Source organism: Sus scrofa, chromosome 15, assembly GCF_054392235.1.
Source record: "Sus scrofa isolate SSC_HxYL_T2T_F1_AM1 chromosome 15, Sscrofa_HxYL_maternal_Yorkshire_Landrace_v2.0, whole genome shotgun sequence".
NCBI lineage: Eukaryota > Metazoa > Chordata > Mammalia > Artiodactyla > Suidae > Sus > Sus scrofa.
Window position 1 is genome coordinate 91,823,282 of NC_139397.1, and position 18,190 is coordinate 91,841,471.

General features: G+C 41.5%; 2 protein-coding genes across 35 annotated transcripts in view; one reads left to right on the top strand and one right to left on the bottom strand.

The window, feature by feature from the left end:
* The window catches only part of METTL8 (methyltransferase 8, tRNA N3-cytidine), an 87,996-nt gene extending 71,745 nt beyond the window's left edge, over positions 1 to 16,251 (bottom strand). For 4 of the 26 annotated variants that reach the window (XM_021076467.2, XM_084999490.1, XM_021076466.2 and 1 more), the window contains exons 1-3: positions 16,018 to 16,251; positions 2,400 to 2,596; positions 245 to 311 (exon numbers count right to left, since the gene is read on the bottom strand). The gene's annotated coding sequence lies outside the window, so the exon portion shown is untranslated. Of the gene's footprint in view, positions 1 to 244; positions 474 to 2,399; positions 2,597 to 15,501; positions 15,589 to 16,017 lie in introns of those variants that run through there. The other 22 variants (XM_084999501.1, XM_084999493.1, XM_084999499.1 and 19 more) reach the window with 7 other exon arrangements.
* The window catches only part of DCAF17 (DDB1 and CUL4 associated factor 17), a 77,472-nt gene continuing 75,365 nt past the window's right edge, over positions 16,084 to 18,190 (top strand). For 7 of the 9 annotated variants that reach the window (XM_084999480.1, XM_084999477.1, XM_084999479.1 and 4 more), the window contains exons 1-2: positions 16,420 to 16,877; positions 17,298 to 17,401. In XM_084999480.1, the coding sequence (XP_084855606.1) occupies positions 16,752 to 16,877; positions 17,298 to 17,401 (230 nt within the window). In that variant the 5' untranslated portion in view covers positions 16,420 to 16,751. Of the gene's footprint in view, positions 16,318 to 16,419; positions 16,878 to 17,297; positions 17,402 to 18,190 lie in introns of those variants that run through there. The other 2 variants (XM_084999484.1, XR_014829538.1) reach the window with 2 other exon arrangements.

Genomic DNA, 18,190 nt, shown 5'->3' on the forward strand with positions numbered 1-18,190 from the left:
GCATCACCTTCATCTTAAGGCTTGTTTGCTTTGCCAATTATAAAATGGCTGCAGCAGTTCCAAGCATCACACTGACATGGCAACATTCAGAGGAAGAAAAGGATCACCTTATATTTTTCTTTTGTGATGAGGAAACTTTCTCACAGGCTCCTCATAAACTTGCTCTCAAATTTCACAGGCCAGAATTCGGTCACAAACTATTTCTAAACCAGTCTCTGGTAAGAGAATGGGTTCCTATGATTACCTTCGTCCAGAGATTCTCAGAGTGTGGTTCACAGATCCCAGGGAGCCCCAAGACACTTCAAGGGGTTCTGCAAAAGGTCAGAATTATTTTAATACCATCCATAGGTTCTTTGCCTTTTTTACTGTGGTGACATTTGCACTGATGGTGCACAGGCAATAATGGAAAAATTGCTGGCACCTTGGTCTGAATCAAGGCAGTAGCACCAAAATGTACTGGAGGTCACTGCCTTCTTCAGCAGCCATGCATGTGAAGAAAAAAGAGAAAAAAAAAAATTTTACTTAAGTATACCTTTGATGAAGCAATAAAGACTGTTTTCGTGGAATACCATTTTTACTTTGGCATTTTCTCAAAAACAAAGTAAGCCTGTCAAGACAACAACGGACATCATCCGTTGCCACTGATAAAATTTAAGCTTTCAAGCAAAAAATTAGAATTTTGGAAAGCCTGTGTCCACTACTGTGAGCTTAACAGCTCACTGATACTTTAACACTATTCTGTTGAGAATAGAGTATTTTCGATGTTATATAATGAAATGTGTCAACATTTGGAAGACCTGCACAACTCAGTGAACCAATATTTTCCAGATGGCCAACATATCACATCACAAAATCATGCACAGGTAAAAGATCCACTCAAAGTGCAAGAAAGACCAATGGATTTTAATGTCACAGAGTATAAAAAGTTTACAGATAATGATTTCAAATATCATATTCCAATTAACCTTTAAGAAACTACCACTTACTGGGATTTAGTGTAGTATCAATGGAGACTCTTCACCTTCATCTGAATAGAATATTAAGGTACCTCTCCCCTTTCCAACCACTTATATACATGAGAGATCAAATTTTCTTCATATATATCAAGAACAACATATCATAACAGACAATGCAGAAGCAAATATAAAAATCTAGTCATCTTCTCTCAGTCCATACATTAAGAAGATTTGCAAAAATGTAAAAACAACATCACTCTTCTAACTATTTCTTTTGGAAAATATTTTTTAATTAAAAGGGCATTCATGCTAATATGCAATAGGTTTATTACTGCTATTTTATATCAATTTAAATATTTAAATTTTTCTTAGGTTTAATCTTTAATATAGCAAATATGATAACTATGATCCGCATAAACAATAGCTCTGGGGTGGGAGGATTTATAATTTTTCAGCATGCCAAGGGGTCCTGAAACCAAAAAGCTTGAGAACCACTGCCTTAGATTAATTTCCTGGGGTACATGTCACTTAAAAAAATGGTGCAGGAGTTCCTGTCATGGCCCAGCAGTTACCGAACCCGACTAGGATCCATGAGGATGCAGGTTGGATCCCTAGTCTCGCTCAGTGGGTTAAGGATCCAGCGTTACGGTGAGCTGTGCTATAAGTTGCAGACACGGCTGGGATCCCTCATTGCTGTGGCTGTGGCATAGGCCAGCGGCTACAGCTCCGATTGGACCCCTAGCCTGGGAACCTCCATATGCTGCGAGTGTGGCCCTAAAAAGCTAAAAAAAAAAAAAAAAAAAAAAAAAGGTGCAATGGCTTACTATCATTTTGGCAAAGGTGAAATACTGTGATCAATGATGTGCAGGAACAAGCATCCTCACACATTGTCACGGATATTGCACCAAAAGGCCTTTCTGGAGGGAACTCTGGCAACACACATGAAAATTTTTAAAGAAGAAATCTGATGGAAAATTCCATTTCTAGAAATACATCCTAAGACTATAATCAGAAGAATATATTGAGGGTTTAACTTAGCTTGCTGAAAAACTGCAAGCAATCCAAATACCCATCTTCGGAGGATTGCTGAAATTATTGTACACCCCTATAAGGGAAAATTTTGTAGCTACTTAACAATTTTCTTTCTTTCTTCGGCCTCGCCCACAGCATGTGGAAGTTCTCAGGCCAGGAATGGAACCCACGCCACAGCAGTGATCCCAGCCACTGCAGTGACAACACTGGATCCTTAACATGCTATACCACAAGGAAACTCCTGTAGCTACTTTAAATGTTGCTAAGGACTTAAATTTATTGATATGGAAAGAAATCCAAAAAAGGCACAAAAGAGTACTCAGGATATTATCTCATTTACAAAATGAATATATATATACCAAAGGATATATGTATACTTAGAAAAAGTCTAGAAGAGTTTACCATAGTTACCTTTGATTGAAAAGCTCAAAGTGATCCTTTTCTTCTTAATATGCCCTCGCAATGTTCTTTTCATGTAAAATCCAGTCACCTTTTTTTTTCCCCTGTGTCTGCACCATGTAGAAGTTCCCAGGCCAGGGACTGAACCTGAGTCACAGCAGCGACAATGCTGAATCCTTAAGTGCTTGGCCACCAGGGACTCCAAGTTACTTTCATAATCAGAAAACATAAAAATATTATTAAAACCACTAAATACATACATTCTAAATAATATTCATGGGTAGAATGCTTGGTAAGGAAGGGGGGGTAAAGATGATATGGGCAGTAGTGACAGTAACACTAAAAGGTTGCAAAATTTTCCAAGGAGGAAAAGATATCATGGAGTCTGTAAGTGCCTGGTTAGTGGGACCCAGACAGGGTGCTGTGGCTGGCTGGATTCAGGACCCAAATACCTTAGGGCCAAACAAGTCCAGAGAAAGGCTACTTTTTTTTTTTTTTTTTTTTTGGCTTTTTGCCATTTCTTGAGCTGCTCCCGCGGCATATGGAGGTTCCCAGGCTAGGGGTCTAATTGGAGCTGTAGCTGCCAGCCTACGACAGAGCCACAGCAATGAGGGATCCGAGCCACGTCTGCAACCTACATCATAGCCCACGGCAACGCCGGATCATTAACCCACTGAGCAAGGGCAGGGATCGAACCTGCAACCTCATGGTTCCTAGTCGGATTTGTTAACCACTGTGCCACGACGGGAACTCCGAAAGGCTACTTTTAAAAGACCCCAAGTTTTTAGACCACATGAGGCAAACAACTGCAGATGCTGAGAAGGTGAGGCAAAGAACCTGGAAACAGAAAGAAATTGGAAAAGGCAAAGAGAAGCAGCAAGAGGAAGAAAGCAGAATAGCTTATGATAGAATGTCAAATTCCAGTTATCCAGAAACGTCCTATTCACCCTCTAGGGCAGGTATTTGCTACATTGCTGTGTGACATTATGGCTGCTCTCGCTGTCTCTCTTCATTTGGTATTTCTGATGTGCTAGAACCTTTTCATTTATAGTACTTGTTAATCATCAGGCAGCAAACACAGATGGCACCAGTCAGGTCTGCCCAGCCTAGCTCCTGGGAAAGCTCGTGCACCCTCTGCTGGTCAGCTCCACAGCAAGACAGGAGGGGCTGTGTCTGCAGGAGACAAATTCCTCAATCAGAGGGATACAATTTTGTGTTCTCTATTTAGCCAATTTCAGGGAAGAGTTTGGAAACCATTTCCTCAAACTGCCACTTGAAATAGACAATTCCAGATTAAAACAATGCCCTCCTTTGTTACACCAAAGAAAAATATCATAAAAACCAAAGTCCTGTGAGGAAACATACCATCAAAAGCATTTTAAATTCAAATGATTTCCATTTACTACATAATAAATAAGTAAAGGTGTGCAGATGACTACAACATGACGTGGCTATAAAGCGCCGCTAGAATTTTACTCTGGTTGAAAACCTGAGATTATTATAACAAATAATACTTGTATAGGCTTTACAACTTACAAAGAGCTCTCACATTCATTTTCACACTTAATCCTTATAACAATTCTATAAGCCAGGGACGAAGGCAGGGCAAGATTTTCTGTTATCACCATTTTACAGATGGGAGCTAAGGTTCAAAGGAGTTACATGAGTTGCCTTGATTACACAGAGCCCACACTCCAGGCAGGTTTCCAGACTCCAAATTCTACCTGAGATGCTATTCTATAAGGGGTGTTCTGAAGAGTTGGTATATAAACTAGGCAGAGAAGTAAAAGGTCAAAACATATTGCTATAATACATTCATTCCATTTGGTTTCAAATATCATCAAAATTTTAGGTGCTGAATTCTCAGTCTGAGGGTGCGCCCTGTAGGCAGTGTTTTGCCCTAAAAGAACATCAGTTTAATAAGGGAAGTGGATATTTGAATGAGGATCTACTGAAAACCAACAACGTTAACTTCAGAATTTCAATGTGTGGCATGTCTAGCCCCATAAAAAGTAGATCCTGTCAGGTTTTGCAGTTTCTGCATTCACTCAGTTGATACTACTTGCATACAGCAGAAAACTGGGGCTGGGAACCAGCAAGTTCTAGTCCCGCTTTCTCTTTATTCTTTATAACTTTAATGATTTCCACCTTACCAACAAAACATGAATACTGTTTTGTCAGAGTGCCAAGCTAAAAATTAGTATGCTGAAGGAGAAAGAATCAGCGAAATTCAGCTATAATCACAGAGATCCTCAAAACTAAAGAGCAAAGGAGGAGTTCTCGTCGTGGCGCAGTGGAAACGAATCCGACTAGGAACCATGAGGTCGAGTGTTTGACCCCTGGCCTCGCTCAGTGGGTTAAGGATCCGGCGTTGCCGTGAGCTGTGGTGTAGGTCCAAGATGCGGCTCAGATCTGGCATTGCTGTGACTCTGGTGTAGGCCAGTGGCTACAGCTCAGATTGGACCCCTAGCCTGGGAACCTCCATATGCCGAGGGTGCAGCCCTTAAAAAAAAAGATGAAAAGACAAAAAAAAGAAAAGCAGTAAAGATAAACAGATTCAAATAATTATATAGTACTGGCTATATGGCAGGCATTACTCTGAATGCTTTACATATATTAGTTCACTTAGTCCTCCCAAGACCTCATTTAACAGATAAGTAAATTGAGACACATACAGGTTAAGTAATTCTAGTTACTTAGGGTAACAATGTTCACAAAGCTAATAAGTAGTGAAGCTGAGATCTGAAGCCAGGCAGACTGGTTCATCTTCTTTTTTTTTTGTCTTTTTGTCTTTTGTTGTTGTTGTTGTTGTTATTGTTGCTATTTCTTGGGCCGCTCCCACGGCATATGGAGGTTCCCAGGCTAGGGGTCGAATCGGAGCTGTAGCCACCAGCCTACGCCAGAGCCACAGCAACGCAGGATCCGAGCCGCGTCTGCAACCTACACCACAGCTCATGGCAACGCCAGATCGTTAACCCACTGAGCAAGGGCAGGGACCGAACCCACAACCTCATGGTTCCTAGTCGGATTCGTTAACCACTGCGCCATGACGGGAACTCCTGGTTCATCTTCTTAACCACTAAAGCTACGCTGCCTCTATACAGTGGTATCTACCATATTCCTTTTGCTTTTTTTTTTTTTTTGGCCATGCCCATGGTATGTGAAAATTCCCAGGCAGGGATGGAACCTGCACCACAGCAGTGACCTGAGCTGCTGCAGCAACAATGTTGGATTCTTAACCGACTGCACAAGGGAACACCCCTGCTGCATTTTTAAAGTAAACTTTTAGTTCTAGAATGGTTTTAGATTTACAGAAAAGTTGCAGGTAGTACAGAGAACTCCCATAGTCTGACAGTTTCCCCTACTATTAAAATCTTACATTCCATGGTGTACTTGCTACAATTAATAAGTCAATATTAACAAATTATTATAAACTTAAACCCACACTTTATCAGATTTCCTCCCCCCGCCCCCAATGTCCTTTTTCTCTTCCAGGATTCTGTCTAGGACACATTATATCTCGTCATTGGGTCTCCTTAGGAGCATGCTTGGCTCTAACAGTTTCTCAAACTTTCTTTGTTTTTGAAGATCTTGACAGTTTCAAGAAGTACTGATCTTTAGATAAGTTATTTATCAATATTTATGAGATGTTCTTCTCATGTTAGACTGGGGTTATGGGTTTTAGGGAGGAAAACCACAGAGGTAAAGTGCCATTCTTACCACATCATATCAAGGGTACATGAGAGACACATGACTTATCACTGTTGATGTTAATCTGATAAACTGGCTGAGGTAGGGACTGACAGGTTTCTCCACTGTAATCTCCCCCGACTCCCACACAGTGTCTACCTCGGCAAGAAGTGACTACACACAGCCAACACTTAAGGAGGGAGGAATTATGTTCCACCTTTTTTTTTTTTTTTTTTTTTTTTGGCTGCACAAGGCATGTGGAAGTTCCTGGGCCAGGGATGAAACCCATGCTGCAGTTGTGACCTACACCACAGCTGCTGCAACGCTGGATCCTTAACCTGCTGCACCACAAGGGAACTGCCTGTTTCACCTTTTAAAATCATTTGGAATTCTTTCGCCCGGGAGATTTGTTTCTTCTCCCTCATTTATTTCATTTCTTTATATCAGTATAGATGCACAGATATTTATTTTAAACTTTGTGCTACAACCTAAAACTACTTAATTTTGTTGTTCAAACTATTCCTGCTTTGGCCATCAAGGGCTCTTTCACTTGGCTCCTATATCCTTTTGCCACCCTCTTATCATTGTATTTTGAGGCACTTCCTTACTTTCTGGCACTACGAGATGTTGCAGGCTCTTGCATATTCGTTGACCCAGTCCTAGAATCAGCCATTTCTCTAAATGTGTTTGTTCCTTTTATTGGAAATGGTCTGGATGCTGGGTGTGCCCCTTGCTACTAGGCTGTTATTGCTTCTAGGCCCTCTCGACCGACAAAGCAAATAAATATATATGTGTATACTAAACTGTGTATATATACAAATATCTTCATCTGTAAATCTTCTCATATGTATCCATCTAAATCCACAGTAAGCTAAACTAGAGTTTATACTAATGTCTCCAACTCTAATCCATTATCACATGGATCCTTCTAGGCTTCTCCTCTTGTATATAACCTCCTACTCCACCAGTAAAAAACCTGGTTCCCATCGTCCACCATCAGTTATTAATTGTTCAATTCCAGACACATGTGTGATAATTTCAGAATTGTTAACCCATACCCCTCTGGGAAACTTTTATCAACTAGAGTACAGTGCTTATGCATAGTTCTCCTACTGCCTTTAGTTTTACAGTGTCAATTTCAAAGTTACTTAACGTCAGCACTTTTTCCTTGGCCTCTTTCATTGAGGCTACCACATACATTTGTAATAAGGCTAGATTCTTTGGTTATAGCATGCATTCTATCCTGGAATAGAATAGAACTGCCCTTGTTTTTTAAATTTTGTATACATTAAGGTTTACTTTTGTGCTGTAAAAGCTATACAGGTTTTAATAAATGCACAGTGTTAATGCATCCACCATTAGAGTATCATACAGAATCATTTTCTCCACCCTAAAAAGAAAAATTCTGTGTGCTACCTAATCAACTCTCTCTCCTCCCCAAATTCTCTACAACTTTATAAATTCATGTGATTCTCAATCCAGTTCTGTTTCCACTTAGCAGATGATTGAATGAGACTCAGAAAGAGTAAATGGCTTGGTCAAGATCTTACTAAGTGATGCTGTTGGTGCTACAACTTGTGCCTTTAGATCCTGCTGTGATGCTCTTTCTTTTTCTTTTTTTTTTTTTTTTTTTTGGTAACTCGCTGAATTTATTTATGGCATCTATTTTGAATTCTCTATCAGATCACAATCTTTCATGAGTTTAACTTTTGTTTCTGGAGAATTGTCATTTTCTTTTTGTGATTCTGTGTGACCATAGTTTTTCATGGTGTTTGGTGAGTTATTCTTTGGCCAGTGCATTGGAAGTAGCAAATACTTTTCTTCTTTAGATAAAGCTTCCCGCCCCCTTTTGTTTTTTTGGCTTTTTGCTATTTCTTTGGGCCGCTCCCGCGGCATATGGAGGTTCCCAGGCTAGGGGTCGAATCGGAGCTGTAGCCTCCGGCCTACACCAGAGCCACAGCAACGTGGCATCCGAGCCGCGTCTGCAACCTACACCACAGCTCACGGCAACGCCGGATCGTTAACCCACTGAGCAAGGGCAGAGACCGAACCCGCAACCTCATGGTTCCTAGTCGGATTTCGTTAACCACTGCACCACGACGGGAACTCCCTGTGATGCTCTTTCAATTACACAACTTTACTTCCTTGTTTTCAACAGGAAGGATCATGGTTGTATACAGAGACAAGGATAAGACAGAAATGGTGGTAAGTGATCATATGTTGCATTAATGGAAGCTTTTACACTAAAAATATGAGGAAGTGGAATTCTAGTTCTAGTAATTTGGTGAACCTGATACCCCAAAAACTTTTCTGCTATAAATTATTCCCAAAAGGCTGGACAAATACATTAGAAAAGTATATCTTGTTAAAAACATCAGTGAACCAGCAAGAAAGAGAAATCCTCAGAGACCAAAAGAACTCAGAGACCAAAGATACAAAGAGCTGAGAGAGCAATGAAGCCACCAGTTGTCCAAATCCCACAGTGGATTAAAAAAAAACAAAACACAAAAATGTATTTAAATAAATTCAAGCTTCATTTAACATCAGAAAATATATTTATGTAATTACCACATTATCAGATAAGAAAAAAATTACGTCATCTCAGAAGTTACAAAGTATTTGATAAAATTCAACACCCATTCATGACTGAAAATAAAATGAACAAGGAGTTCCCGTCATGGCTCAGCAGAAACAAATCTGACTAGCATCCATGAAGACGCAGATTCAATCCCTGGCCTCTCTCAGTGGGTTAAGGATCCAGCGTTGCCGTGAGCTATATAGTGTAAGTCACAGAAGCGACTCAGATCTGGCGTTGCTTTGGCTATGGCATAGGCCAGAGGCTACAGCTCCAAAGCGACCCCCAAACCCAGGAACCTCCATGTGCTGCAGGTGCGGCCCTAAAAAGCAAAAAAAAAAAAAAAAAAAAAAAAAAAAAAAAAAAAAAAAAAAAAAAAAGAACAAAACTTTTAGCAAATATAAAGTGAAAAAGGAATTCATTAACCTGATGAAAGGTAGCTACCAAAAACCTACAATATCATCCTTAATGGTGAAGTGTTAGAAGTATTCCATTTATAAACATAAATAAGACAAGGATGTCCACTATCACTGATTCTATTCAACACTGCACTGGAGGTCCTGGCCAGTGTAGTAAGAAAAGAAAGAGAAAAAAAGGTAAAAGAATTGACTTTAGTCCTTTTTTTTTTTTTTTTTTTGGGGTGGCCCCCGAGGCATATGGAGGTTCCCAGGCTAGGGGTCCAATCGGAGCTACAGCTACCCGCCCACGCCACAGCCACAGCAATGCAGGATCCAAGCTGTGTCTGCGATCTGCACCACAGCTCGTGGCAATGCCGGTTCCTTAACCCACTGAGTGAGGCCAGAGATCCAACCCGCAACCTCATGGTTACTTGTCGATTTCGTTAACCACTGAGCCAGGACGGGAGCTCCAAGAGAGAAGAAAGTAACAAAACCGTCAGTTTCCTGAGGACATAATTATTTATATAGAAAAATCCCCCAAATCTTACAAATGACAACTATTGCTATTAAAGTTTGGTAACATTGCTAACCAAAAGATCAATAAACAAAGACAATTACATGTTTATATACAGGCAAAAATATACTTAGAAAAATCTAATTTAAAATATTATCATTTACAACACTGACCAAAAATATAATTTACTTAGGGAGTTGTAAAATATGCAATGCATTAAGAAAAAAATTATAAAATATCGCTCGCCCTTAGCGCCATCTTCTGAGAAACCTCCGCGCCATATGAGAGCGAAGTGGAGGAAGAAGCGAACGCGCAGGCTGAAGCGCAAAAGGAGAAAGATGAGGCAGAGGTCCAAGTAAACTTGTACACCATGGAAGCCACAGGAGCAGAAACAAAGAAATCCCAGAGGCCAGGGACGTTGGTACAATTTGTTGGACTGCATGCCTTCTGTCTAGAACTTGTCTCAATGGGTCTAGAACAACTTTTCACCGTTCTGATCGCCTGGACCACTCTGAGACCCACCTTGCTCGTATCAAAATGGTCCCTTTTGGTTTTTTGCCCTGGACCTGTGACTTTCTGGACTAATTCTGTTCTCAGTTGTGGCTGAATGTAACACGTGTACAATAAATTATCTGCTGTCTTAGCTGAAGAGAAAAAATTATAAAATATCATTTAAAGACACTAAAGAGGAGTTCCCGTCGTGGCGCAGTGGTTAACGAATCCGACTAGGAACCATGAGGTTGCGGGTTCGATCCCTGCCTTGCTCAGTGGGTTAAGAATCCAGCGTTGCCGTGAGCTGTGGTGTAGGTCGCAGACTCGGCTTGGATCCCGTGTTGCTGTGGCTCTGGCGTAGGCTGGCAGCTACAGCTCCGATTAGACCCCTAGCCTGGGAACCTCCACATGCCAAGGGAGCGGCCCAAGAAATGGCAAAAAGCCAAAAAATAAAAATAAATAAATAAATGGAGTATAAAATAAATAAATAAAGACACTAAAGAAGATCTAAATAAATAGAGGGATGTCTTCAGATAGAATAATTTGATATGGTAGAGATGTCAGTTCTTTTCAAATTCATACGTAGACTTAATGTCATCCCAATCAAATTTCCAATAAAGTTTCTACAGAACTTAAGCTGATTTTAAAATGTATGTAGGGAGTTCCCATTGTGGATCAGAAGTAATGAACCCAAGTAGTATCCATGAGGATGCAGGTTCGATCTGTGGCCCCGCTCCATGGGTTAATGATCTGGCACTGCCACAAACTGTGGTGTAGGCTGGCAGCTGCAGCTCTGATTCAGCTCCTAGCCTGGGAACTTCCATATGCTGCGGGTGTGGCCCTCAAATTAATTAATTAATTAGTTAAAATGTATGTAAAAGTGCAAATGGCCAAAAAAAAGAAATGACACGCTGGAAGCAAAGGAATAAAGTAGAGGACAAGCTCTACCAGCTAACAAGCCTTATTATAAAAATGGTCAAGGATTCATTAACCCTGAAATAGAAAAACAGAACAATAGACCAGAAAAAAGCACCTAGAGATGGACTGACATGTATCTGTGAAGAAATGAAGGCCCTTTCAATAAATGGTTCTGGGACAAGTGGTTATTGGATTATTGGTGTAGGGAAAAAAAAACACAATAAATGGGTATTAGTTTAGGCTGCTTAGTTTGTGGTAATTCGCTCCACAAATATGTTCTTTAATGCATACACTAAAAGACAGGTTGAAGGAGGTCTATAGCAGCGCTTTTCTAGAAATAAAAAGTCCAAAAGAAACAAATGCCCAGCTACGAGAAAATGGATAAATAAATTGTAGTAAATTCATACAGTGAAATAACTATATATTAATAAGAATAAATGAACTACAGGTATTTTGTCAAGTGTAACATTGAAGAAAAAACAGACAAGTTGCAGAAGAGTACATACATACAATATGATTCCATTTATATGATGTTCACTTCAAAAACATTCAAAACTTATGTTTTATTTGGAGGAAAGAGAGATCCAGGAAGCCTCACATGGGAGATGTCAAAGTTTTAGGTAATGTTCTGTTTTTTTTAAAGTTGACATTAGCTATCTGGGTATTCATTCTATAATTATTTGCATTATGCTAAGCTATGTTATCTACACATGTTCTTTTGAATAAATAAAATAATCTTTTCAAATAAGAGGAATAGTTTGCAAACTTCACTACCAATCCTTCAAAGATAAATCTTCCCGATTTTTGTAAATGAATGAATGTGCTACAGTTTCAGACACATATCATTAAAATATATAGAGAAAAAAATTGGTCAAAAGCCTTGCTAATTTCAAAATAAATTTCCCAAAGTGACTCACTTTCACCTGAAACTACAATTACCTGCTAACTGGTCTCTCAACTTCACTCTCGTCCCTGATATTGTACCCAACCATATCTGAAAGGGAATGTTGTATCCATCACACCACCACGGTCCCACACGCTCTGACCCCTGCCTACTTCTGGGACCTGATTTTATTCCTCTCTCCCCACATGCCCCAACCACAGGACAGATCCTAACATTCGCCAGCATTAATGTCTATAATGCGAATGTATAATAAAACCTATGCATCATTTCACTGATACCACATCATGAGCATTTCCCTGTTTTCCATTTGTTCTGGGGAGTTTGGGGTAGATTGTTTGTGGTTATGCTTTATTATGATTTCACTTGACCCTTTTCTTCATCTTTAATATCCACTACATCAGAAGTCCTATCGACTCTACTTTCAAAATACACACATCCTGAATCTGGTCCCTTCTTTCTATCTTTCTTGCTACCACTCTAGTCTGTCTATTATCTCTTATGGGGACCAATGCAATGCCACCTGTCTCCTTGCTTCCATTCTTCCCACTGCTGTTCATCTTCCACACAACAGCCTTAATGATGTTATTACAACAGATGGGATCCTGTCGCTCTCCTTCTTCAAGGTGTCCTACGGCTTCCCATCACAAGAGAATAAAATCCAAAACTCCTTTCACCTGACGTCACTCGGTCCCAGCCTACCTCTGCAAGTTCACCTCCCTCATGCACACTATAGAATCACACCAGCCTTCTAACAGTTTGAGAATAAACCAATGTTGTTATTGCCTTGGGGACCCTGCACTGGAGCATCCCTCTGTCTGGACTACTCACACCTTAGTTCTGTGTAGATGGGATTATCCTCATTACTCAGCGCTCTGCTCCAAAGTCCACTTTTCAGAGAGGCCTTTCTGACCATTCTGGTTACAGCAGGGCTCCCAACCACTCACTGTGGAGCACATCACCCTGTTTTATCTTCCTCACAGCACTTACAACTACCTGAAAATCTTATTTTTTAAATCTATTGTCTATCTCCCCCCACACATGAGGAACTTGTTCCCTGTTCCCTGTTCGACCGGATGCCAAAATAGTTCCCAGCACAATGTAGATGAAAAAAGTTACATGTTGAATCAATGACCTCTTGTGACCTTGGTCCAAATTTCTTTGTCTCTGAACAAATGTTCAGGCTTAATAAACAGAGTGTCTTATGTCTTTATTCCGTTATACTATGCCTCTTTAAACAAAGCATACAAACAAAAAGCATTTTATTAACTTCTGAACTCACATCTCCTCTTTTTTGTCTTTAAAATATCATGGCAAGGATGGTTAAGTATTCCATAAATATCACAGACACAGAATGAAAAAAATCAAACAAACCAAACACCAATGTTTATTTTATGCCCCAAATTAAGAGAAGTCATTTCCAAATCTTAAGCTAGAGATATATGTTCATGCCATTTTACCTTCAATAAGAAAATACCTACTTTATAGGTAAAACTGTTAGGGATTAAAGTTTTTAAAATGTTATTTCTTCTGATTAATATTGTCATTTCCTATTTATTTGGAAATAAAGAGACTAAATCTGATTCTATGTTACAAGTACTTAGTTGCTGATAATACAACCTACACAAACATTGTTTTCAGAATAGTTCATTCATTCCATATTCATATGCATCTGGAGTATACTGCCTAAAATGTGGTTAATGCATAAGGAGGCTAAATGAATGAATGGACAGCTCTGAACACAATATGTTGGGAAGAGAGACAAACAACAATTCTATTAGTGCCACAACCAGTGTATGCAAAGTAACATGTGAGAAGAGGCAAAACTACATCTAAAACGGAGGGGTCTGGAAGTGTCTGAGTGGAGCTAGAAGACCTGGGATGAGTATTGAGATAAATAGACAAGAGAAGAAGGGAGCTCCAGACAAAGACATGTTCAATGTAAAGGCACCCCAGTTTGAACAAGTAGGCAACATATCAGAACCATGAGAGCAAAATGTGGGCAAGGCTGACGAGGCTGAAAATGGGGGCAAGATACAGATAAGAGAGTGCCCTGTATTCTACACTAAGGCATTCAGATTTTGTCCTATAAGGGGACCTAGACATACCTAGAGGGATTTGTATATGTAGCCCCAAGGTGATGAGATGTCTCGAGAGAAGTTTTTTATTTCCAATTTAATAAAAATCCAAAGAAAAAAAGTTTTTTTGAACAAAAGGATATTCTGGATCACCTGGATGGCCACCTTTTAATTGATTACTGTCACAAGATTTCATTTTACACGTTTGTGTTCAGGACTGCACTGGCAAACAAGTGGTACCATTTGTCACTGGTGCAGGATAATGAGACATGGAGACTGTCAGGTGAAGAGCAAATGAAATCATGACATATGGATCAAAGGAAAGTTTTACAGGCTTAAATAAAGGGGTGAAGTCATTGTGTAATCTCTCAACACAAGGACAATATAAACGGGCTTTTCGGTAAGGAATTTATGCCCCAAAGTACAGTGAAGATTGTTTTAGAGCATTATAGGTCCAGCAAAAACAGTCTCATTAGTAACAATGAACAAGCAATCATCAGAATTTATGTGTATTGGAGTTCCCGTCGTGGCGCAGTGGTTAACAAATCCGACTGGGAACCATGAGGTTGCGGGTTCGGTCCCTGCCCTTGCTCAGTGGGTTAACGATCCGGCGTTGCCGTGAGCTGTGGTGTAGGTTGCAGACCCGGCTCGGATCCCGCGTTGCTGTGGCTCTGGCGTAGGCCGGTGGCTGCAGCTCCGAATAGACCCCTAGCCTGGGAACCTCCATATGCCGCTGGAGCGGCCCAAGAAATAGCTAAAAAGACAAAAAAAAAAAAAAGAATTTATGTGTATTATAGTTTTGCTTCATTTAACATATAATTGAGCATTATAGCTGTACAAAAGATACAACATAAGGAGTTTATATACAGTTTCATATTTGCATATATTTAACATACTGATCATATTTTAAGTTAATCCTGGGTATCTACGTGGGTTTGAGAAATTCTGCTCTGGGTGATTGGGAGCCACGTAAAAGCTTTAATAGGGAAATGACAGATTTGTGCTTTAGAAAAATCGTTCTGGCAGCAGAGTGGAGGGCTGGAATTGAAAGTATTTAAGTAAGGCAGAAAGGAGGCTATTTAACATAATAATGTGATAAAATGGTGAGGCCCTAAATTATGCTGGGGTATGAAGAGGAGACAGATATCAAAATCAAAAGTACTTGGTTGAGGATGAGGGAAAAGATGGCTGTCCCTTGGGTGACTTGGGGCTTGGAAGGTGAGATAAAGACCACTGGAAGACAAATAAGTGGGGGTGAAGGGGAAGATGAAAAAAGATTATGAGTTCAATTCAGCAATGATTTGAATTTCATTTCAGCCAAAGAAAATCCCGTTATCTTTTCTGGGTCCCAGTTTTCTCAGCGACAGCTGCATTCATGAATTAGCAAATTAACTATTATAGCGCTCTCTAAAAATATACAAAGCACTCCACAGTATGCTGTAAATAAGATATGAAAAATCAGCAAAAGCCTAGGCCCTAAAGGAAATTCAGCAGGGTTAAAAAGAGATATGACAAATTTTTCCTAAACACTTAACCCAACACACTCACCCAGGGTTGTACTTTTTGCTCTGTCAGATGGAGTTGCTGCCTTGCCTACCTCTGAACAAGAGGCCACGTGGGAAATGCAAAGACACCACCCTCAAGGGACTCACAAGCAGAGCAATAGGACAAGTCTGGTGCAAGATTGCTGAAAATGCAGTGTAGTGGGAACTCTGACCTACAGGCAGGGATAGTCACAAAGTCATCTTTTACTTAAGAGCAATCAAACTGGAATGCCTCGGGCAGTTCAATAATAATGTAAATATTTGATATTTCATTCCCGATAAGGAGGGAGTAAAATGTGAAAGGAAAATGCAGCAATTATTGCAAAACCTGCCCGCGTCTCTGAGGGCCACAGCAGGGCAGACCTCTGGTAAAGGGTAATTCAACTCCAGTTTGGCGGGAATGCCAGCATCTTCACCACTAACTCATAACACAAAAGCAGTGTTTACTGATCCCAAATGTTTAACTATACATCTCATCCAAAACGTTCACAGTACACTGAAGGGAAAGCCGAGGGCGTACCTTTCTTTAGCACATGATGCTGCCTCGGGGGGAAGGGATCGCACACGACACAATGCCCCTCTCGGCGTCCCGCCAGAGCCTCCCAAAGCAAGAGTCCAGGGGTTCAGAGGCTTGGGGGTACCCGGGCGGCAAGAAACGAACCCCTGGGCGAAGGGCGTATTCTAAGTAACCGAGACCAGGAGGCGGCAGTACAGAGCCACCAGGCCCTCCCCCGGCGCCGCGTGCAGACCCGGAAAAGCGCGCCAGGCCTACAGCGCAGACTCAGCCCAGCCCCAGGAGGAGGGGCGGGGCGGGGCCGTGGTGGGTTGAAGGCGGGGCCAGGGCAAGGGCTCGCTGCCCGCTGCCTGATGGGGATTGTAGTTCTGGGAACAGGCCAGGCTCCCTCAGCGTGTACTGGGAACTACATTTCCCGGTGAGGGAACGGCTCCATCCGACCGCGCGTTACGCAGGCGTCGCGCTGTCGGCAGCCGGGTCCCGAGCCCTAGAGCGTTGGAGGGGCCGACGGAGAAGGGAGTTGCTTTTCCTTCCCACTTCTCCACTCACGGGCAGCACCGGCTCTGCCTCCCCTCGCCCCACCGCCCTGCGCCCACTGCCAGGCTCCCGGTGTCACCTTTTCCTGGGCCCCTCAGGGAGTTGGGGCCTGGAGGTTCGGCGGTAGGGGCCCTTGCTCTGCGCGGGAGTGAGGGGCGCGCCCCTCTTGGGCCCGGACAACTCCGCGATTGGCCCGCGCCTCCATGGGGCCAAGTCAGAAGCCCAACGTGTGCTGCCGGCTAAGTCGCCGGGCGCTGGGCTTCTTCTCGCGCGACGCGGGCGTGGTGCAGAGGACCAACCTGGGCATCCTGCGGGCGCTGGTGTGCCAGGTGACCACCCGCCACCGGGAGCCGGACCTGGGGCAGCGGGGTGACGGGGCGACGGGGAGGTCAAGCCTTCTTGCTGGGGTGCAGTTTTTCTGCAGGACAGCCCGTTTTTAAGATCTCACATGATGGTCAGGGTGATCCAGGCCTTGAAGCGGGGGGATTAGTAAATAACCATTAAAACGGAACCGCCGCATGCTTTTAGTTTTAACCTTCGTATATCTTCTTAGAAACAGTTTTTCTAAAATCGATCACTCCACTTAAGCCAAAACGCGAGGGCAGATTGAGGAAGCATTGAACATAATGTTTTCTAAAAAGTACATGAAATTACTTTGCAAACTGTCAATTTAACCATCCAACTTAAAATTGGTGCAGAGTGGAAGCTTATGAGTTATTTCCTAAACTGAAGTTCCTTGTGTCTTTCAGGAAAGTACTAAATTTAAGAATGTTTGGACGACTCATTCCAAGTCACCTATAGCCTATGAGAGAGGAAGAATATATTTTGATAATTATCGATGCTGTGTCAGCAGGTATCTGGTGAAAATTTTTGTTGTAATTCATTTGACTGTTGATCTGAACTCTAATATTTATGGAAACACTTATGCCTACATTAGTGCTTGTGAAATAAGAGAATGGAAAAATGGGTCCAAAAATAAGAGTAGGGGATAAAATGTGTGTAACTTAAAAATCTTGTTAAACCTAAAGTTTGAGGTTTCATTTTCATTTTATTGGTATTCGCTATAATACCAATTTATAGCGAATTCATGTTGCAGGCAAAATGATAGCTTGCTGGGTACAATGTAGTATTTTATGCTGCTTAAAAGATAGAGTCAAGAGATACAGGTATCTAATAATTAGATGCTTATTTATTTATTTACTTATTTATTGTCTTTTTGCCATTTCTTGGGCTGCTCCTGTGGCATATGGAGGTTCCAAGGCTAGAGGTCTAATCGGAGCTGTAGGTGCCGGCTGACAGCAGAGCCACAGCAAGGCGGGATCCAAGCCGCGTCTGCAACCTACACCACAGCTCCCGGCAACGCCAGATCCTCAACTCACTGAGCAAGGCCAGGGATCGAACCCACAACCCCAGGGATCGAACCCACAACCCCATGGTTGAACCCGCAACCCCATGGTTCCTAGTGGGATTCGTTAACCACTGAGCCACAACGGGAACTCCCTTCGTTCCTTCTTTTTAAACAGCTTTATAATTCACTGATTTAAAGTGTATGATTCAATGAGTTTTACTTCCTTGAAATTAGTATTCAATGAAAATGAATTTGATGAACTATTGGTGATTCATATAGGCAACCATCATTACG